The sequence below is a fragment of the Elephas maximus genome, chromosome 5 (genome assembly GCF_024166365.1).
Source record: "Elephas maximus indicus isolate mEleMax1 chromosome 5, mEleMax1 primary haplotype, whole genome shotgun sequence".
Lineage (NCBI taxonomy): Eukaryota > Metazoa > Chordata > Mammalia > Proboscidea > Elephantidae > Elephas > Elephas maximus.
Window position 1 is genome coordinate 45,302,959 of NC_064823.1, and position 21,822 is coordinate 45,324,780.

The following is a 21,822-nucleotide window of genomic DNA, read 5'->3' on the forward strand; positions in this document are numbered from 1 at the left end:
GTGCTTTACTTATTCAGGGCCTCTTTCCTTTACATATAAAGTTGATGATAGTTTTTTCCATCTTTAAAGAATGTTGTTGGACACACAGTACAGGAGAGGTCAGCACAACTGGACTAAACCAAAAGCAAAAAAGTTTCCTGAATAAACTGAACACTTCAAAGGCCAGCATAGCAGGGTCAGGGGTTTGGGGACCATGGTTTCAGGGGACATCTAGGTCAATTGGCATGAGAAAATCTATTAAGAAAACATTCTGCACCCCATTTTGGAGGGTGGCGTCTGGGGTTTTAAACTCTAGCAAGTGGCCATCTAAGATGCATCAATTGGTCTCAACCCACATGGAGCAAAGAAGAATGAAGAATGCCAAAGACACAAGGTAAGCATGAGCCCAAGAGTCAGAATAGGCCACATAAATCAGAGACTACATCAGCCTGAGACCAGAAGAACTAGATGGTACCTGGCTACAACCTATGACTGCCATGACAGAGAACAGAACAGGGAATCCCTGAAAGAGCAGGAGAGCAGTGGGATGCAGACCTCAAATTCTTGTGAGAAGACCAAAGTTAATGATCTGACTGAGACTAGAAGGATCCTGGAGGTCATGGTACCCAGACCCTCTGTTAGCCCAAGACAGGAACCATTCCCAAAGCCAACCCTTCAGACGGGGATTGGACTGGACTATAAGACAGAAAATGATACTGGTGAGGAGTGAGCTTCTTGGATCAAGTAGAAACATGAAACTATATGTGCAGCTCCTGTTTGGAGGGGAGATGTGAAGGCCGAGGGGGAAAGAAGGTAGATGAATGGACGTGGATATACAGGATGGAGAGAAGCAGTGTGCTGTGTCATTATGGGGAGAGCAAATAGGAGTATATAGCAAGGTGTGTATAAGGTTTTGTATGAGAGACAGACTTGATTTGTAAACTTTCACTTAAAGCACAATAAAAAAAAAAGAATGTTGTTGGAATTTGGATCATGATTGTATTATATCTGTAGATGGTTTTGGGTAGTACTGGCATTTTCACAATGTTCAGTTTTCCTATCCATGAGCATGGTATGTTTTTCCATTTACCTAGGTTTCTTTTGGTTTCTTGCAGTACTGTTTTGTAGTTTTCTTTATTTAAGTTTTTTACATCACTAGTTAGGTTTATTCCGAAGTATTTTATGTTCTGGGAGGGTATGGTAAATGGTATTGTTTTCCTGATTTCCATTTCAGAGTTCTCTTGATTAATGTAGAGGAATCTGACTGATTTTTGTTTTTTAATTTGTACCCCATCACTTTGCTAAATTCTTCTATTAGATCCAGTAGTTTTCTTGTAAAGTCTCTGGGATTTTCTGTGTATAGTATTATGTCATCTGCAAATAGGAATAGTTTTACTTCTTCCTTACCAATTTGGATACCTTTTATTTCCGTATTTCCCCTTTTTGCTCTAGTTAGGACTTCTAATACAGTATTGAATAAAAATGGTGATAAAGGGCATCCTTTTCTATTTCCCATTCTCAAGGGGAATGCTTTCAGTCTCTCTCCATTGAGAATAATGTTGGCTGTTGATTTTATATATATGTCCTTAATTATGTTTAGGAATTTCCCTTCTATTTCTATTTTGCTGAGAATTTTTGTCATGAATGGGTTTGGACTTTATCAGATGCCTTTTCTGCATCAATTGTGATTCTTTCCTTTGTTTATGTGATGATTTACAGTGATTGATTTTCTAATGTTGATCCATCCTTGCCTACCTCATATGAATCACACTTGGTCATGGTGTATTATTATTTTTTTTGATATGCTGTTGAATTCTGTTGGCTAAGATTTTGTTGAGAATTTTTGTGTCTATATTCACGAGGGATATTGGTCTATAGGTTTCTTTTTTCGTGTTATCTTTCCCTGGCTTTGGTATCAAGGTTATGCTGGCTTTATAGAATGAGTTTGGGAATATCCCTTACTTTTCTATGTTCTGGAATAGTTTGAGTAGGATTGGTGTCAACTCTTCTCTGAATGTTTGGTAGAATTCTCCGGCAAAGCCATCTGGGCCAGGACTTTTTTGTTGTTTGGAGTTTCTTTATGAGCACTTCAATTTCTTCTTTTGTTATGGGTCTGTTTAAATTTTCTGTTTGAGTTTGTGGTAGCTTAGGTAGCTAGTGTTTCTAGAACTTTGCCCATTTCTTCAGGTTTTTCAAATTTGTTGGAGTACAGTTTTTCGTAGTATTCTTTTATCCTTTTTAATCTCAGTTATTTCTGTTGTAATGTAGCTCATCTCATTTGTTATTTTGGTTATTTGCATCTTCTCATTCTTTTCTTTTGTTAGTTTGGCCAGTGGTTTGTCTGTTTCGTTGATCCTCTCAAAGAACCAACTTCTAGTCTTGTTGATTCTTTCTATTGTTTTTCTGCTTTTACTTCTGTTCTGATCTTTGTTATTTCCTTTTTTTCTGGTGCCTGTGGGCTTCTTTTGCTGCTCCTTTTCTATTTGTTCAAGTTGTAGGGTTAAGCTATTGATTTTGACACTTTCTTTTTTGATGTGTGTTTGTACTGTTATGGATTCTCCTTTGAGCATTGCTTTTGCTGTGTCTCACAGGTTTTGCTATGTTGTTTTCATTCTTATTTGATTCTAGGACTTTTTTTAATTTCATTTTTAATTTCTTCTATTATCCCGTGGTTTTTCAATAAGAGGTTATTCAGTTTCTATGTATTTGATTTTTTTCCCCAGTTCTTCCTGTTATTGATTTCAAGTTTTATAGAGTTGTGGTCAGAGAAGATGCTTTGTATTATTTTGATGTTTTTGAATTTATTGTGGCTCGCTTTGTGGCCTCAAATATGGTCTGTTGTGGAGAATGATCCATGTACATTGGAGAAGAATGTGTACTGTGCTGCTGTTGGTTGGGAGAGGAGCCTTACTGATAGGAATGTGTAATAACAGACTTCTGAAACTCTTAAAGCTTTTAGGGTTTCATTGAACATGAAATGTTATATCATTTTCTTTTTATGCCATTAAACAAAACCTTGATATTGATTTAGAGCTTCAATATAAATTTATATTTGTGTTTTTTTTTTTCCATTTTGATATTATCTTAGAATTTTTTAAGTTTGGCATTTTTTACTGTGTTCAAATTGTTATGTTATTCCAAGCTGTATATTAATAAATCATGTTTAAGGTGAGAAAACACTGCCTTAGTGTTTGGTAGATTGATCATAAAGTTCTTTCTCTTTTTCTTTTCCCCCAGATAATTCTAGACAATTTACGACTCTGAAAATGTTCCCCTTGGAGGATGCTGAAATGGGTGCTTTTACCTTCTTTGCCTCAGCCCTGCCACATGATGTTTGTGGAAGCAATGGGCTTCCTCTCACACCAAATTCCATTAAAATTTTGGGGCGCTTTCAAATCCTCAAGACCATTACCCATCCCAGACTGTGCCAGTATGTGGATATTTCTAGGGGAAAACATGGTGAGTTTTTTTGTTTGTTTTTCCCCTATTTTATGTTCTCTGCTCTGTTATCCTGATTAAGTTATAAATACAGCAAAAATATAAAGAAGTCTGTACATACACACACTCACATACATGCTGTGTTTCTCTCTACTTTCTCATTTACTTGCAAACCTGCCAGGTAAAATCCAAACTTCTCACATGCAAAATCCTGCATGATCTAGTCTTTGCTGGCCTCTCTAGGTGTATTTCTTCATGTTTCTACTGCTTTAACCATCCACTGCAGCCAAGCTGAGTCACTTGCAGCTTTCCTGACTGCGCCATGACTTGTCAAATATCCTTGCCTTGTACTTTGGTATTTTCTTCCTGGGACCAAACTATACCCTACTCCTACTCTTTTTCTAGTAAGCTTGTAATTTCCATCCAAATCTCAGCTTACATGTCACTTTCTGTGGAAGTTTTGCTATAACCTGAGCTAAGTTTGATAGAAGGCTTTATAACTTTTATCATATTTTATTATTGTTTCTATTTAATTTGTCAGAAATTCAAGGTTCTTGAGGGAAAGGACTAAGTGACTTTTACCTCTAATCTCAGAGCCAGTACTGCCTTGGCACGTAGAAGACACTCAATAAACATTTGTTGAGTGAATGTATGATTGAATAAGTGAATGACTACATTTGAGGAATTAATATTGCACAGATCTGAGAATCAGTATTTTAATTTTCTCTTTTTCAGGAAACTACCTATCTCTAAGCATATTTCTTAACCTTCGATAAGCAGGAAATGGAAGTTCTAATGTGAGAAACCTTACATATCATTTGGAATGTATTTATGATTGAAAATAATAATTTGGGCTAACTTTCTTTTCTAAAGAAAAGGAAGTCACTAGAATTTTTTTTTTTCTTTATTTGCAGTTGCTTTAGTCTTTTCAGACAAGATTCCATTTAGAGAACAGAAGTAGAAAAGTTTAACCATACTGGTTAAAAGGTTAATATTTTCCAGAAAGATGTTTACTGCCTTTTCAGTAGTATAATCAGACTCATTTCATACCCCACTGAAGACGCTTATGGTGGCAATACTTTAATCATTTAAAAATTATTTTTGGAAGTTTTATTTCAGGCTGAGGTTCCATTTCTTAAAATTATTTAAAATGTATTTCAGGAAAATATATGTGAATTTTCTAAAATAAATATAATTCGGAGACATGAAAGCTACACCACAGGTAAAGAGGAATCCTATATAATTATTAATTATCAACTTTTTTCCCTATGAAAATGACAATTTATGTGTTTCAACCTAAAATTAAACATGCTTAAAAAAGGCAGACTGTATTTTATTTATTGTTTTGATGAAAAATATGTTAGATTATACTTTTAAGTAGTTGATTATTTCTCTTAAAATATTCTGAGAATTGTTTTTTCTTACTTTTAGTTAAAAGAAAATTTTGTAATTATTATGGCTAACATTTGTTGAGTGCTTATGTGTCAGCAGTAATCAAATGCTTATAAATTTTAGTTATCTTAATCCTCATAACATTACTATGAGGTAGGAACTATTATTAATCTTATTTTACAGATAAGAAAATTGAAGCACAAAGCAATTAAGTAACTCTTTTGATATTTTTTGAAAGATTTTAAAAGCTGCCATAAGTTCATAACAATGTAAATATGGTATCATTCTGCCAATCAGAGCTATTCAATGCCTTGGCCCTAACACTTTATCACATACATAGATGCTGTCAGGAGACTTAATGAGAGACATGTGAAAGAGGGTTGTAGAAAAGAGGTAATTCACCATCAGATGATGAAAATACTTGATTTTTCATACACACAAACACGGATGGATAGATAGGTATAAAGATGTATACATTATTCTAATGGAATATCTTTTACCGTCCAAGGTTGCCTTTGATTGATCCATTCAGCAAATGTTAGTAAATGTTTATCAAGTTTGGCCTAACCTTTCAAGGGAGAACGTGGGTGGGGCCATATTGAGACCTTAAGAGCCTCTCTCTGCAGTGACCAAACTTGGGAAGCAGAGCTGATAGAAAACTGGATTCGATGCAAAAGTTATAAAGACAGTGGTGAGTTGCATATCTCTTTAGGAACCAATCTTTCTTGTCAACTGTGACATTTGTTACATTGTCCCTTGACATTCATAACCCTAGTCAATGGAACTATGATACTTTAACAGACTCTTGCCTGATACTATAGATCTCCTTATGCTGCCAGATATACAAAGATGAATAAGACAGGATCCCAGTTCCTAAGTAAGCTCCAGAAATAGTAGAAGAGAAAAAATACTAACGTGATTATAATAGAGCAATAGTTGCTATAATAGATGATGTACAATGTGCTGTGTATGAGTGTACAAAGGAATGTTAAATCTGCATGGAAGAGTGTTTATATTAACCCAGCTCCTGTATAAACATTTTCATGGGGTAAGGGACTTTTGAACACAGAGGGTATCTCTGCTGTCTGTGATGTTTTATTTACTTACATTTATTCATTTTAATAGCGGTAGTGGCCTAAAAGAATTCACGGGTTTTCAAAAGATGTACTGACCTTTATTGTTGACATATTCGTAAGAAATAGAATCTTAATACATTATTAATTAATCATTCTTGTTCTTTTAAAAGAAATTTACACTTCTTAATTAATTCTAATCTTTCTTTATTCCACAAAAAAAAATTTGAGGCAAGTCATAGGCAAACATATAGTTATGGTATAAATAGTACATGAAGGAACAATGTATTAATTAATATATAATTACTATTATATTAATTGTATCACAAAGTTAGAATAAGATATAAGGTTAGTGATATTAACTAATATATAGTTTCTTCAGGTGGACTATAAAATTTATAAACTGTAGGTCAAGGCAAAGAAGGAAATCTAACTGCTTCAAATTAATTTCATAATGAGGCAGTGTATTAAGAAATTAATTGCTAGGTATTTACCTAAATATGGGATAATGGTTAGTTGTAAACTTTATCATAAGATCTGTTGTCCACGTAAGTGTGAGACAGTAGTATAGAAACTTCTTTGGCATAAAGCTCTGAGATATTGGGCAAGTGTTGTTACGGGCAGTGCTTTCAACACCTCTGGTTTAGTTTGCTTTATTGTTCTTTTCTGTGTTGATCTCTGAACTGTGAAGAGTCTGTAGCCTCTTATCCCAGGTTTTTTGTGGGTAACCATCCAAGAACACTAAATTCAACTGTTTAAAATAACTTTTCTTAACCCAGCTATAGAGGCCTACAAATGGGCTTCAGGAGGCCTGTGAACTCCTTGAAATCGTATATAAAAGTGTGTGTGTATGTACATGCATGTACATGTACTTTCTGGATAAAGAGTCAGTAGTTTTCGTGAGATTCTCAAAAAGGATTTCTAATGCAAAGAAAGAATTTAAAAGCTCTGGTATAGAGTATCTAGGGATGTGGAGAGAACCTACCTTCTTTACTTAAAGGCAAACTTGAAAAGATACAATGTGGGCCTATAGACCTTCCAAAGTTGATTTGATCTGTACCTAGCAGTGTACCATATCACATGTTTACCAGTCGGGAGACCCACAGTCAGGGCCACTGTATAGGATCTTGCAGTTTTCATACTGTGCAAAAATTTAAGGCTAATGAAGTAAGTGGGAGCTGAAATCGGATTCTCATTATCTATTCTGTGGGGAAGGGGTGCTTTTTCTAATTTGCTAAAAGACGTCATGAAGACTAGTGGTAACTACACCCACAATAGTCCGTGGATAACCTGAAAAAATAAATAAATAAAAGGAAACTCATTGCTGTCATGTCTATTCCAACTCATAACACCCCTATAGGACAGGGTAGAACTGCCCCGTATGGTTTCCAAGGCTGTAATCTTTACAGAAGGAGACTGCCACAGCTTTCTCCCATGGAGTGGCTAATGGGTTTGAATCGCTGACCTTTTGGTTAGCAGCCTAACAATTAATCACTGCGTCACCAGGGCTCCTTTAGTCTGTGCATAGCTTCAGCCATTTGCCAAAAGCTCAGAAAGGAACTTTTGGCAAATTTGGCTGTTGTTTAAAAAAGAAAAAACTTTTTGTTAACTTTTTATTTTTATTTGTTAAATGTTTCCCATGACATTGACTAGATGTCTAAAAATTATAGGGATCTTTTTAGGCTTTTTACATCACCAAACAATTGAGAGGTATTGCCAATCTCTGCATGCCCGAGCCCCCAGTCTAGTTACAGAGTCTAGAGTTTCCAGTTGTAGGTTTGGCCCATTTCCAAAACCACCTAAGAAAAGCTTGACAGTAAGATCATCATCATCTGTGGCTGGTGGCCGTAGTTAGTCTTGCTGTTTTAAGTTGGTAATTTTGGAGTAGGCTGTCTTCCTAACTCTTGCCACGTTTACTTAGTTCTTAGGTTTCTTCATTCTTATTTCCTAAAGTGCCCTTTGTTTCTTCTCACTATGTCTAGAAGCTTATTTGAAACTTCGCCTGATATAACCATGCTCTTTCTTCTGGCCGGTTTTTTGTAGGCCTTCTTTAGTTTGGATAATTGATTCTAATCAGCTCCTACTTTTCTTCCTCTAAATGGGCCCCTGTAAACACTGAACTGGGAACACTATTGCTAACCCTGCATATGAACCTGTTTTTTTAGTTATCAGTGTCAGATAGGAACTGATCCCCTTAGACACTATTGATCACTGTTCTTTGAAGCCAGCTCAAAGTTAGTGCCCTTAACCGTGACCACCAAATTTCTGGTCACCCTGCTTGCCCTGCTCCTGAGATCTCCAAAACACTTCCACTGAAGTAACATAGGTCATGGGTATATATAAAATTAATTTAATTTTGGTTGCCTGGAATGAAAGCATCAATAATTTTCAAAAGGTTAGAGAATTTGATTATCTTGTTTATATTGGCAATGCTTAGTCTCCTGAAAAGTTGTGTGCATAAGAAGTAAATAACAGAATCAGGGTAAGTGTTTATCTAAAGGTCTTTTATTCCAAAGTGTTCCAGTCATTTCAGTTGCATCCAGTTTGAAAAATCTGAAAAGATTCTACTCAGCAGTCACCTTAGTGAAGAGTACATATTCGTCAATGATGTAACACCATATGGCTTCAGTTTGATGGGCTCCCCTTTATTGTCTCCTCAGAGAATTTTGATTTTCATTACTTTTTTCCCATTTTTATTCTGTTCTTTTGCACATATCTCACATCTTGCCATTGTTATCTTTTTTCCTTCTTTCCCACTTTCCACTTGGAGGTGTGTGTGACATGTGGTCTGTTTTAGTAACAAGTTTTCACATGTTAGGTTAGCTCAAGAGTCAGGCTTTCACTGTTTTCTATAGATCATTCAAACTGTTTCAAGATGATTGTATTTTCTTTCTAACTTGGGAGGATATGAGGATTCAGTGGCAATGGGCTTAAGTTTGGTTTTAAGTGAAGATGAAGAATTTAATCCCAGGAACAGTGGGTATTTTATTAGAATATGAGAACTTGGTTTACTGAAAGTTGAGGAAAATATCTTTCTTTTATATCTTTAAATCTCAGCAGCACTTAGAAGCAGAATGAGGATTTTAAGTGGCAATGCATCTCATTTTATTTGGTATTGACTATTCAGAAAGGTGATTGTTAATGAAATTAATAACAAAATTCTTTTAACTAGTAGCTGTAAAATTCAAATACAGAATAATAACGTTTTTAAAGGGCTAAGATAATCAGTTCTGTATCTCTAGTTGCATATAGTTGCATACCTAAGTATCTGTATCAGTCAAGATTCCACCAGAGAAAGAGAACCCATAGGGTATATATAGATTTAAAAGATTAATTGCTAGGAATTTGCTCATATGATTGTAGGAACTGTCCAGACTAGTCCAAAATCTGTAGGATAGGTCCCCAGGAAGGACAAGCTGGACACTTAGGCAGGACCTGAAGCTGCCATCCATGGGCAAAATTTCTTCAGGAAATCCTCAGTTCTGCTCTTGAGGCCTTCAGTAATTGAAATTGGCCCACACAAATTATCTACGATAACTTTCTTACTTAAAATAAACTGGCTATAGACTTTAATCACATTTACAAATGCCTTCACAGCAACACCTAGATTAGTGTTTGAATAACTGAGAACTAAAAAAAAAAAATTTTTTTTTTTTTTTTTATAGCCTAGCTGGAAATCCTGGTGGCATAGTGGTTAAGGGCTACGGCTGCTAACCAAAAGATCAGCAGTTCAAATCTACCAGGCACTCCTTGGAGACCCTATGGGGCAGTTCTGCTCTGTCCTATAGGGTCGCTGTGAGTCAGAATCGACTCAATGGCAATGCAAAAAAATAGCCTAGCTAGGGAGTCCTGGTGATGCAGTGGTTAAAAGCTATAGCTGCTAACCAAAAGCAGTTTGAATCCACCATCCACTCCTGGGAAACCTTACTGGGACAGTTTACACTGTCCTGTAGGGTTGCTATGAGTCAGAACTGACTCCATAGCAATGAGTTTGGTTTTTTTTGTCTTTTTGTAGCCTAGCTAAGTTAATACATAAAACTATGAGTGTTCTAGTACCGATATTGTTTTTTAAGCACAGAATTTTCCTTTGTCATTTTTACTCTATAAATATTTATTTAAAAACTATATTTTTAAAAGATGATGAGCTTATCTCAAGTTTTACTGTGGATAACAAAAGAACGATGCAGTAACAATATCCTAAATAACCTTCCTGTTATATTAAGGCATTTATAATTCACCTCTTTTTTCCTCTAGGTTTTAAAAAAAAATAACAACTTAAAAGTATTTCTTTTAGACTCTCCCCTTATTCACTTCTTTATAGTCTTTCTTGCTTAATTTTGTACTGTCTTCAGTTTCTGAGAATTGACTTAAAACATGTGGTTCAGGCTAGACACACTACATAATACCTGACATTCATCAAATCTTTGTTAGAAGGAACGTTATTTCATGATTCCTGTATGTTCTGCTATTTAGAGTTCATCTTGGTGTCACATTTGGTTTTTATAAATAATACCACTGTACTGTTGATTTGTATTTGGCACATTGTGATTCCCAAATATTTTTTATCATACTTTATTCTATGAAACTATGTTGTTTTTATAACAGAAGTTATTTTCTAACAATGGTCCACAGTATTAGGATGAAGACTCTTTAATGAGTCTTACCCCTGAGAGAAACTTTAATATTCTGCCAAGGATTATGGTTCTGCAGAATTAAAATAATGCTTAAAAGTTCCACAGAATCTCAAAGCTTAAGCAAGCACTGGTTTATGATATTTTGAGGGTGTTTCCAGAAGTCTGACAGATTTTAATCTAGTGCCAAACACTTTGGAAATCTCTCATAGATGTGGAGGCTTATGAGTATCCAATTTAAAATTAGTAATGAAACATGCGCATTTTAATAAATTCTGATGTTTTTGTTATATATTAAAACTGATGCTACTCAGGTATTATTATTGTCTACACAGGACAGAGCTCTGTTTATATAATGACTGTCACCATATGAGACTCTTTTTCATTTCTAATGACCACACGATGCCTTTGGTCAAGTTAATTCATTTAACAGGTATTTTTATATTAGATTTCTGTGTGTTCTAGGGTCGCTGTGAGTTAGAATCGACTTGATGGCATTGGTTTTTTTTTTGGGGGGGGTGGTTAGTATGTTCTAGGTGCCATTTAGATACTGGTGATAGAATTTTGAGCAAGACCAACATCATTCTTGCTGTCATGAAACATATTATTTAGTCAAGAAGGAAGACATTAAATAAAAATATATGTAAAGCTTAGGGTTGAAATAGGTGCTACAAAAAAAAAAAACACAATGTGTAATGAGTATATTATAGGAAGAGCAATTTTATTTTGAGGGGCCATAAAAGTATTTCTTGAGGAAGCCACGTTTAACTGAAGCCTGAAGAGTGAAGAAGAATAGCAAACAACTCAGATAGCGTTTGCTACGTCCCAGTACTATTCTCAGATCTTATTATGTATTAGCTTATTTCAGCCTCACAATAGGAGATAGCTGCTGTTCTCCTCATTTTACAGAAAAGGAAATTGCAGCATAGAGAAGTTAACAGATTTACCTGAGATCACATAGCTAATGTGTAGTAAAACTGGGATTTGAGCTCAGACAGAGTAGTCTGTGCTACATGGTGGGAGTTAACTGGGAGATGAGAATGGGGAAGATCAGGTACCAGGATCCCGTGAGCTAGTGTCCTAAGGCAGGAAGGGACAGAAAGGGCTGGTTTGGTTGGAACTTGATGAACTAGAGATAAAAGTGAAAAAAAAAAAAAGATAAAGCAGAACAGGAAGTTACATATTCAGACCTTTTTATTATTATTTTTTAATCACTCAGACTTTAGCAAAAAAAAATATGTTAGAGGGGTATAAAAGTTAGTGGTGAGCATGAGAAGACCAGTGAAGAGATTATTGCAGTAATCCAGCAAGAGATGTTGCTAGCAATGGAGAAATCTGTACATGTTTTGGAAACATCTGAGAAGTAGAAAAGCAGACTTTTTGTTTGTTTGAATTTGAAAAAGGAAGAAGGGGAAATAGCAGTCCAAGGATTATTCCTAAATTTCTAGCTGGGCGATTAGTAGTACCGTTTACTGAAATAATACTAATGGGTGCAGGTTTGAAGAGTAGACGGTAAGTTCAGTTTTGGTTGTGTTGAGTTTGAGGTGACTTTTATATTAAAGTAGGAAGTTAGCTAGAAAGGCATGCAGTTCTGAAGAAAGGTCTAGGCTTGAGATAAAATTTTAGAGTCTAACCTTAAGAAAACCCAGTATCAAAGGTAGAAGAACTGGAAGCATAGGTAGAAGTGTCAGTCAGCAGAGGAGAATGAGGAAAGGGAGCCTGATAGATGCAAGAAAAGCTGAGAAGATGTGGTAAGATGCAAGGCAAAGGAGCGCAGCTTCCCAATTTAGTTTTCTGGTATTCAGCATTATCTGTTTTTTCCCTCTGGAACTCCACAATTATACTGAATTGCTTGGAAATCAACTTTGCATGCCCTTTTCTTTTTAGAGTTGAAGAACTAGACTTTTTACGTCACAATTTTCTTTCCTTTTATTTCTCAGTAAGTGTTCTTTCAAATTTAAAGTTTTTATTTAGACCACTTGGAATCTTGCCTCTGAAACTGATAGCTTTCATTTATAGCATTTTTTATTTTTGTGTTTCTGATCGTTGTTGATAATACCACCACCTTAAACAGTTTCAATTTCACACCTCATGTGACTGCCCCTACACCAATGTTCTTCATCTCTGCTCCCACATGCAAGACCATACCTTGATCCATTCATTACTGAGAGCTGTTCATATACCTGATCTCCTACTCTAAACTTCCTTTTTCCTTCTTTTACTATCTCACTGTTCTACCCTTGAAACTTTTCATTTTTGTAAAACCTCCTCTTTGCAGTTGTCACTGTTTCTAATCTTCTTGCACCTTTATTTCTTCATCTTGTTTCAGTTTGTCATCTGTATTTTATGCTAACCTTCTTTGTCTGTCCTAGAACCCATTTTGCATAGGTGCTTGCTGGCACCGCAATTAATCTGTCCTGAAATAACTCCTAGTAAACCCAGTTATTCTATTCTCTTGCTCCTCTTATATTCATTCATTTAACAAAAAAAATATTGATCTGATACTGTGTAAACATTGTGCTAGTCATAGAGATAACTGAGGGCCAGCCCTCAGAACTGTATAATCCCATTCTTAGATAGTTGCTCTGTTAGAAAATTTAAATTACATCATAATATTAGTTGTGTCTACTGCAATTTTATATTATTTAATTTCAGTAGGCCCCACGTTGTTGCAAACAATCCCAAATGAATGTTTGGTTCTTTCTCCAGAGCCATTATTCAGAACATTTTTGCATTTCTCAAGTTTCTAAACTCAATTTCAAAGACCTTGTATTTGAACAAGATCGTCTAGGCAAATATGTCCCTAACTCTTCAATCCCCCTTCTCTCCAAAATTTCCTTACGTCATCATCTAATCTTTTCTGAGTCTGTGTCAGAAGAAGAATCACTTCTTTTTTCTCAGGGTGAACTTTTCCATCTGTTTTTTTCTGATGCACATGGGGGAAACTCCAGAGAAAAACACAAAATGGAAAAGGACTGTTCTTTAATGTATTGTTTTATTAGACACATTGCCTTAGTTATCTAGTGCTGCTATAACAGAAATACCACAAGTGGATGGCTTTAACAAACAGAAATTTATTCTCTCAGCTTAGGAGGCTAGAAGCCTGAATTCAGGGCACCAGATCCAGGGAAAGGCTTTCTTTCTCTGTTGGCTCTGGGGAAAGTTCCTTGTCATCATTCTTCCCCTGGACTAGTAACTTCTCAGTGCAGAAGCTCCAGGTCCAAAGGGTGTGCTATGCTCCCAGCTCCTCTTTCTCTGTGGTAGGAGGTCCCTCTCCTGCTCACTTCTCTCTCCTTTTATCTCTTGTAAGGTAAACAGTGATGCAGGCCACACCCCAGGGGAGCTCCCCATACATCATATCAGGGCTTTGACCTAAGTAAAGGTGTTGTATCCAACCCTAATCCTCTTTAATATAACCTAACTTTGTCTCATTAACCACAGGCAGATATTAGGATTTACAACACATAGGACAATTACATCAGATCACGAAATGGAAGACAACTATAGAATACTGGAAATCATGGCCTAGCCAAGCTGACACATATTTTGGGGGGACACAATTCAATCCATGTCACATGTATCCTATTATTCTATATATTTGATAATTATGAAATTAATAGAGTCTGAGAAGCTTTTTTTAAATATTTTTATTTTGTACTATATGTTAATATCTTCAGTGGGATATATTATTTTGTTATTAAAATACTGTGTTAATAAAATATAAAGTATATTTGTTTTATTTTACTCAGAGAGACTGGTGGTGGTGGCTGAACACTGTGAACAGAGTTTGGAAGACTTGCTTCGAGAAAGGAAACCCGTGAGGTACTGTGTAATATTAGGACGATTAAATGAAAAGCAGAAATTGGCAAGCAAAAGGCATTTTAACTAGAAACTGCAGCGTTTTGGTTTCTTCTGTTAATTGTTTAATGATAAAATCCAGGTGCAAATTTTCATTTTAAGACATTTAGTTCACAAGCCTCACAGAAATTTAACATGAACATTGTTCAATATTCAGCTTATATATATGCAGGTATTCTCCAAAGTACTTGACAAAAAATTCCCTAAAGAGGATATATAGGAAAGTTTGAAATTTTCTTAGTACTAAGCATTTCAGTAGCTGAGATTATTTTCCTGAACACAGCACATAGTAAGTTCTCACAGGATACTGGTATTCCTAGGGAAACAGTGAACTCATGAAATAAAGACAATGTTGGGGAGTATTGAGAAATAATAATCATGGAGGATTGAATAGAATTTAATGATACAAATATTAAATTCAGTTATTTCAGTGTCTGAATAAATTTCCTTTCTACCTCTTGTCAAGAAGAGTATGCGTTCTAAATTTTATTATAAATATACTATTATATGAACTTCATAGATTTTCTGAAATTATCTTAAAGTTCATCCAAAATCTTTCTTTAATGAATAAAGGAAGTTGCATTAAACCAATCAGAAGTGCTAGCCGGGACTATTTATAGGGTTGTAAATATCTATTGGAGCTTAAAGAAATATTCTCATTTTTTAGAACTCTTCAATCACTGCCACATTCTACGTGAAAATAAATCTTTTCCAAAGGAAGAAAAAGAATGTTTATTTTACTAAGTGGTGTTTATTTGATAGAAGCAAAACAAAGAGATTGAATTAAGGTACTTTTCTTGCTACTTTAAATGATTTGGTTCTTAAGTGATCTTTGGAATGAGAAGATGCAGATATCAAGTATACCATAGCCTTACTTGCCTCTTTAAAAAGTCCAGTCTGATCATAGGTCATAAAAATGACTTTTTTATATATTTAGAAATAGCTTAACCTTACTTTGTGTGTATGTTTTTGTACTTGTAGTTTTTGCATGTCACCAGCCTTTGATTTTGTTTGCTTTTTTTCTTAAAGAATGTACTACCCTTGCTCACCAGTATAAATCTGTACTTTTATTTATAGACCACTGCTGCTAAAAGCAATTCTCTGTGAAAGCTAGGTGAAATTAAAATTGAAAACCAGTTGTAGCCACATCTTTATCTAGGAAAAGAAAAAAAATCACTTTATTTTAGCTGAGTGCAGTACAATGAACTGCTTTTATATGGCCTTTCTAGCCATGGTATTGTAACTCCCACAAAATGATTGACTGAGACTATGGAAATTAATGACTTATGATTCACCAAGGAAATTGGTCAGTTTACTATACAAATTAAGTAACTTATGGTCTACCGAGGAAATCGGTCAATTCGTGGCCCTGGTGGGAGGGCCATGCCTTGAAATTGACAACGCGTTTCTGTACATAAAGGCCGTTCCCCCAGAGTTTGTGGGGGTACCTTACTACCGTCAAGAAGAATCTGAAGAGGAGTGTGACCTTTGGACCAAGGACTGAGGGTCCCAGCACTGAGAAACCTCCTAGACCCAGAAGAGAGCTACACTGAAGACAGTGAGAAATGGCAGCAAGCACAGCAGAACCCTGCAGCAGAGAAACAGTGGTAACTCAGTGGGAACCAGGAGACCAGTGAGAGGCGGCTGCAGTGGGTTTGCTGACCCACAGAGCGCTACAGAGCTGACTGTCTTTCGAAGGAGGCTTGCTGGTACAATGGTGTGCCTCTGGGCACTTGGCAACAGAGCTAAGAGAGAGCTGTCACACTTGCCAGTGCAGGACAGAGTCCAGAACATGCCCTATGCTGGTGTTGCCTTGGAGGATCCTGTGCAGGGTCTTCTTACAGCAGGGTAGAGCTGGATGCTTCTGAGCAGGAGGCTTGCCAGCGGAACTAAAAGAGCTGTTAACACTTGCTGGTGCAGCAATTTTACTAGGTACCAATAAACCCAGACCAAACCCATTGCCATCAAGTCAATTCTGACTCATAGCAACCCTACAGGACAGAGTAGAACTGCTCCATAGAGTTTCTAAGGAGCGCCTGGTGGATTGAACTGCTGACCTTTTGGTTAGCAGCCATAGCTATTAACCACTGCACCACCCACTAGGTACAGGGCCTACTTAAATTTTACACTCTTGGCACCTCACTTGCCTCAGCCTAGTCCCAACCCTGCCTAGCTATTTAACCAAGAGAAAAGAAAAACACATATTCACCAGAAGGTTTGTACAAGAATGTTCCTAAAAACATTATTCATAGTAGCTCCAAACTGGGAAGAACGCAAATGTCCATCGACAGGAGAATGGATAAATAAATCATGATATATTTATGAGCAATAAAAAATAATGATCTCCTGATACATGCCAACACTTGGATGAATCTTAAAAATATTATGCTGAACAAAAGGTGCCAAACACAAAGTATTACATCCTTTCCTTTGTGTGAAGTTCTAAAACAATTAAAATTCATTTATGGGTATAGAAATAAATATAGTGATTGAACCTGGTTGTGGGAAGAGAGTAGTACAGGTACTGATTCAAATGACCATGCGGGAAGTTTTTGGGGTGATGGAAATTTGCTACATCTTAATCAGTATATTATTTAATCAGGGTATCAAGAGAGAAAGGAAAACAAGGTGAAAACTGCAATGCCTTTTATGATCTGGTCTCAGAAGCCACACACCATCATTTCTCCAATGTTATTTGTTACACAGCTCAATCCTATTCAGTCCGGAGAATTCTACAAAAGAATGTGAATCCCAGGAGTCAAGGGTCATTGGGGGCCATTTTGGAAGCTGGCTACCACAGAAGCCATAAAGATCATGCAAGTATTTAAAAAAAAAAAAAGGATTTAAACGCTAAAACAACATTGAACACTACCTGAAAATTAATTAACATGCTTAAAATTATTCCATATTCATTTAGGATACTTGAAGGCAGAGTATTAAAGGAATGTCTGAAGTACCAAAGCTAGAATAAGATCTCCATCAGCATCGCTATGCTAGAGCAGGGATGTTGCTCATGATTTTGTGCTCCCAGCACTTCCAGAGGCCTGTATAAGTCACACTGCAGTAATCCTCTGGTCGTTAGGGTGGTGACTGTAGAATGTTCCTTCTGATCTGCCATATTTTACCTCCCTACCCATTTATATCCTTCCTTTGCTTGTCAAGAAAAACCGATGCAGAAAAGCAGATTTCTATTTTCATCATTTTACCTTAACTCCGTTCTTTTTTTTTTGTTTTCACTTGTACTGTATAAGAATACAATCAGATATTGCTTTGCCAATAGGATTAAATCCATTAGGTCATGAAAAGTTTTACTTCTCTGGGCTTCTCATCCTTTATCCTTATTTTAGAGATGATGAATCTCATAGCAGTGAGCATCTAAAGAAACCACTTTTCTGTGTTTGTTTTCATGAAGATATAATGTTATAGATGGAAGCATATTCTCGGATAAACATGGATGAGATTAAATGCAAAATTTACTTGATCATTTATGCCATTTACATTTTATAAGTCTTTTTCATTTACTTAAAAATAGAACATATAGTAGCTTTTACAGAACTTTGTAATTTTTTTCAAGTGAAATATATTTCAATATTTTTATAAAGTACTAATTTTTTAACCATTCTGACAATAGACTAAAATTCAATATTTTCCTTGTACATTTTAGAATATAAAATTCAGCACTTACTGCCCTTGAGTAGAAATTATTCTGAAAGGTTCAGTTCCAACTTGTTATCTGATCCATCCATCTAAATTGGCTTTGTTGAAAACTATTTGACTTTTCCACGTATTTGGATTACACTAATCTCTAATAACAAAGCCAGTTTCATGTGCGGAGTTAACGCTGCAATTTTAATTAATTCTGTAACCTGTATATGGAAATTGAGAAGATGTTCTTATGGCTTATAAATCAGTTCTTTCCCCTACAGCCAAAAAATAAGCATCCTGCACCTGTAAGAAAGCCTGATACAAAGTCAACAGGAAATCTTCTATTTAGATGGGGTTGCAACTTGAGACCCATGATTTTTACTTGTCCATCTGTCTGTAACTGTTGCAAAACTGTAAGCTGCCAGTTGTCTGATAGTTATTTACAGTTGATTTTCCAAACTTAAATGCCATTTAAAGTATATTGTCTTGAATTATATTTTGAAGAAAATTTTAAGTCCTTTGTGAAATTGGTAGGGTGGAGAGTAAGGGAATGAAAACTAGAAACTTAAAGAGAAACCTGTGTTGATTTACTCACTAAGATTTTTTTGTAAGAAATTTAATATTGTTTACCTATGTAATGTACTAAAACATTAAGTAGTAATTTGCATTACAACTACATTATAACTTAAGACAGTTTCACATTTCCCTAGAAAATTAAGCATTCTCTCTCTTTATATTTTTAATGACCATAAACATCTTTTGAGAATTCATGTTATCCAACCGGGTAATAATTTTGTGCTATGATCTGGAGAAATTATCAAGTTACTCTTTTATAAAGTAATGTTATCTGTTCAGAGAGTTTGCTAGTGTGGTTTAAAGGACGGTAGCACCTACCATTTTCTTTAGAGCCCATTCAGGCTTGAGTATAAGGGATTAATCCTGAGAGAGATCCGCAGTCTTTCCAGTGGCTTTTATATGTTACCTGTGCCAGAACTCAAGCTTGCCAGTATTTCTCTTCAGTTTCAGTTAAGTGATCACAATTATTTGTTGGAAACACAGAGGAATGGAATTCAATTAAACACCTGTAAATGTTAGGCTTCAAGAAAGAGAGAACAGGGTTTTTGGAAGATTTTGTTTGAAGTTGTCTCATATTTGGTGCCTGTGAATCTACTTAATTGCTACACTAAAGCTAGATTCAAGATAGTGGAAACTAGAGAAATTTAGATCTTGACTTTTCTCTGAAATATTTTTCAGAGAATGCTAAAAAGGAGATACAGCTTCATCATTCCTAGTAAAGCCAGCCTGAGGAAATGGTTTGCCTTTTAAGTCTAGGTGTTATGTGGAAAGTATTTCCCTTCTGTGTTAGTATTATTCAGAGCTTCTACTTTCGCTTAATACGTAAAAGCGCTTGCAAGTGTAGCTCATGGACAGATATACGACAGAGTTTTGGCACTTGCAATAGTTTTTTCATTGTTCTTAAATTTGCAAGTGAAGGCGGGTTGGGCAGTGCAGGCATGTTTCTTTAATAAAATGTAATTTGTCGTATGTTTTTAGGGTCATGGTTTGAAAACTTACCAGAGAACCATCAGCATTGCAGAGGTTATACATGGAGACTCTGATAGGAAGCAGATTATGTCTGTAGCTGTTTGCTACCTTGATGGAAAACATGATCTGACTGACTTGGATGAGTAAATTTTATTTGTCTCTATTTAAAGTTTGCCTACTCAGTGAATTAGATACCCCAAAAGAATTTTGGACACACTCTAGAATGTGGTCCAGATATAGATATTGAGGCACAAGTCACAGTCATCTGAAACAGAGAGTAGTCTTTATTTTAGGATATAAGGTGATGGGGGAAGCTGAGGCATTTATGCATTTTTGCTTTTAAGGGCCCTAGTTTCAAAATCCGTTTGAAACTATAACAGTGTAGTAAAAAAATGGAGTCGTATGTACCTGATCTGTACTTTTCTTCCTGTTTTACCTGTTTTTTATTTTTTAAAGAAGGAAAGAGATACCAAAATGTGCTCTCTGCTTAGGCTTGCAATCCTGCAGTTATCTTTTGCTTTCTCGCTTTCTTGTATCCTATATTCCTATATCAAGTACTGTTAATATAACCTTGGTGATGTTTCTTGTCGCAGCTGTCTTCTGCATTCTTTAGTTCAGGCCTTCACTAACAAACAACTTGCAGTATTCTCCTAAATGGCCTCCCTACCTTGAGTCTTTCCATACTCGACAGTGCTACTTTCTGCTGCTGTGTTAATATTAAAGTTCAGTCCATTCCCTGCTCAGAAACATTTGTTGGCTCTCCATTTTTTTCTCTGAATAAAATGCAGTTTACAGGTATAAGATCTGACTCCAATCTCATTCTCTATACTATTTCTAAATAGGCCAAGTAGTTTTACTATTACCATTATAAAGTTGAGGAGATTTAGTGCCAGAGAATTGAAATACACTGTGGAGAGTGAGCTGTGTCTTTTTTGCCAAATGGTGTGTCTCCAATATTTAACACAATGTGTAGCACTTCTTCCAGTAATGCTGTTTCTTCTGTCTCCCTCTTTACCCTTCATCTCAACCAAACCATAAATGCTATTTTCCTTCTCCAAAATCCTTTAATACATTGTATCTCTCTAATATTAAGTTACCTTTCCCTTTCTAGCTTGTATTTGTTTACATGTAATTATACAATTAAGAAATGTATGGTTTAGCTTCCCTAATCATAAATGTTTTGACACAGGTGCTATAATTTATTTGTTTTTCTATTTCTTAAAGTTATTAGCATAAGGATTTACATAATGTTAATCTGTTGGTAAATGAACTATCGAGTGAACTAATTATACTTTCAGTCTAATCATGCAGTTTTAATTGTGCTTTTTTGACTATTATTTTCCTTTTAATCACATGTTAAAATTTTATTTTCCAAACAACTTTGAGTGAAACCAAACCTGTTGCCGTCGAGTCAATTTCAACTCAGAGACCCTATAGTACAGAGTAGAACTGCCTCATAAGGTTTCCGAAGGAGCAGCTGGTAGATTTGAACTGTCAGCCTTTTGGTTGGCAGCCTAGCTCTTAACCACTGAGCAACCAAGGCTCTGTTAGAATGCAAATATTGTTAATTTGTTTATAATTTTCTTGGAAATGCTTTTTTTTTAATTAATTTTTATTAAGCTTCAAGTGAACATTTACCATTCCAATCAGTCTGTCACATGTAGGTTTACATACATCTTACTCCCTTCTCCCACTTGCTCTCCCCCTATTGAGTCAGCCCTTTCAGCCTCTCGTTTCGTGCCAATTTTTTTAAGATTAAATAATTTTCACCATTACATGAAACAAATTGTTGATTGATTAAAAACATATCATGGCTTATTTATTTATTTATTTTTAACAGACAGTAACCAATGTGTGTAAAAGGAGCCCTGGTGCTCAATGGTTAAGCACTTGGCTGCTAACTGAAAGTTTAGCGGTTCAAACCTACCAGCAGGAGAAAGACATGGTGGTCTGCTTCCATAAAGATTTATACCCTTGGAAACCCCGTGAGGCACTTCTGCTCTGTCCTATATAGGTTTGCTATAAGGTTGCTATGAGTCAGAATAGACTCAGCGGCAACAGTTTTATTTTTTTGATGTTTAATGTGTGTTGAGTTATGGTATTGGCAAAGAATATTGACTATACCGTGGCCTGCCAGAAGAACAAACAAATCTGTCTTGGAAGAAGTACAGCAGGAATGCTCCTTAGATACGAGGATAGCAAGACTTCGTCTCGTGTACTTTCGACATGTTATCAGGAGGGACCAATCCTGAGAGAAGGAC

General features: G+C 35.7%; 1 protein-coding gene across 1 annotated transcript in view; it reads left to right on the top strand.

Moving 5' to 3' along the window:
- The first annotated feature begins 220 nt into the window (after nt 1-220).
- TBCK (TBC1 domain containing kinase) overlaps nt 221-21,822 on the top strand; it is a 272,075-nt gene continuing 250,473 nt past the window's right edge. The window contains exons 1-3 of the mRNA XM_049885573.1: nt 221-373; nt 3,217-3,438; nt 14,263-14,335. Coding sequence (XP_049741530.1) covers nt 358-373; nt 3,217-3,438; nt 14,263-14,335 — 311 coding nt within the window. The 5' untranslated portion in view covers nt 221-357. The remainder of the gene's footprint in view (nt 374-3,216; nt 3,439-14,262; nt 14,336-21,822) is intronic.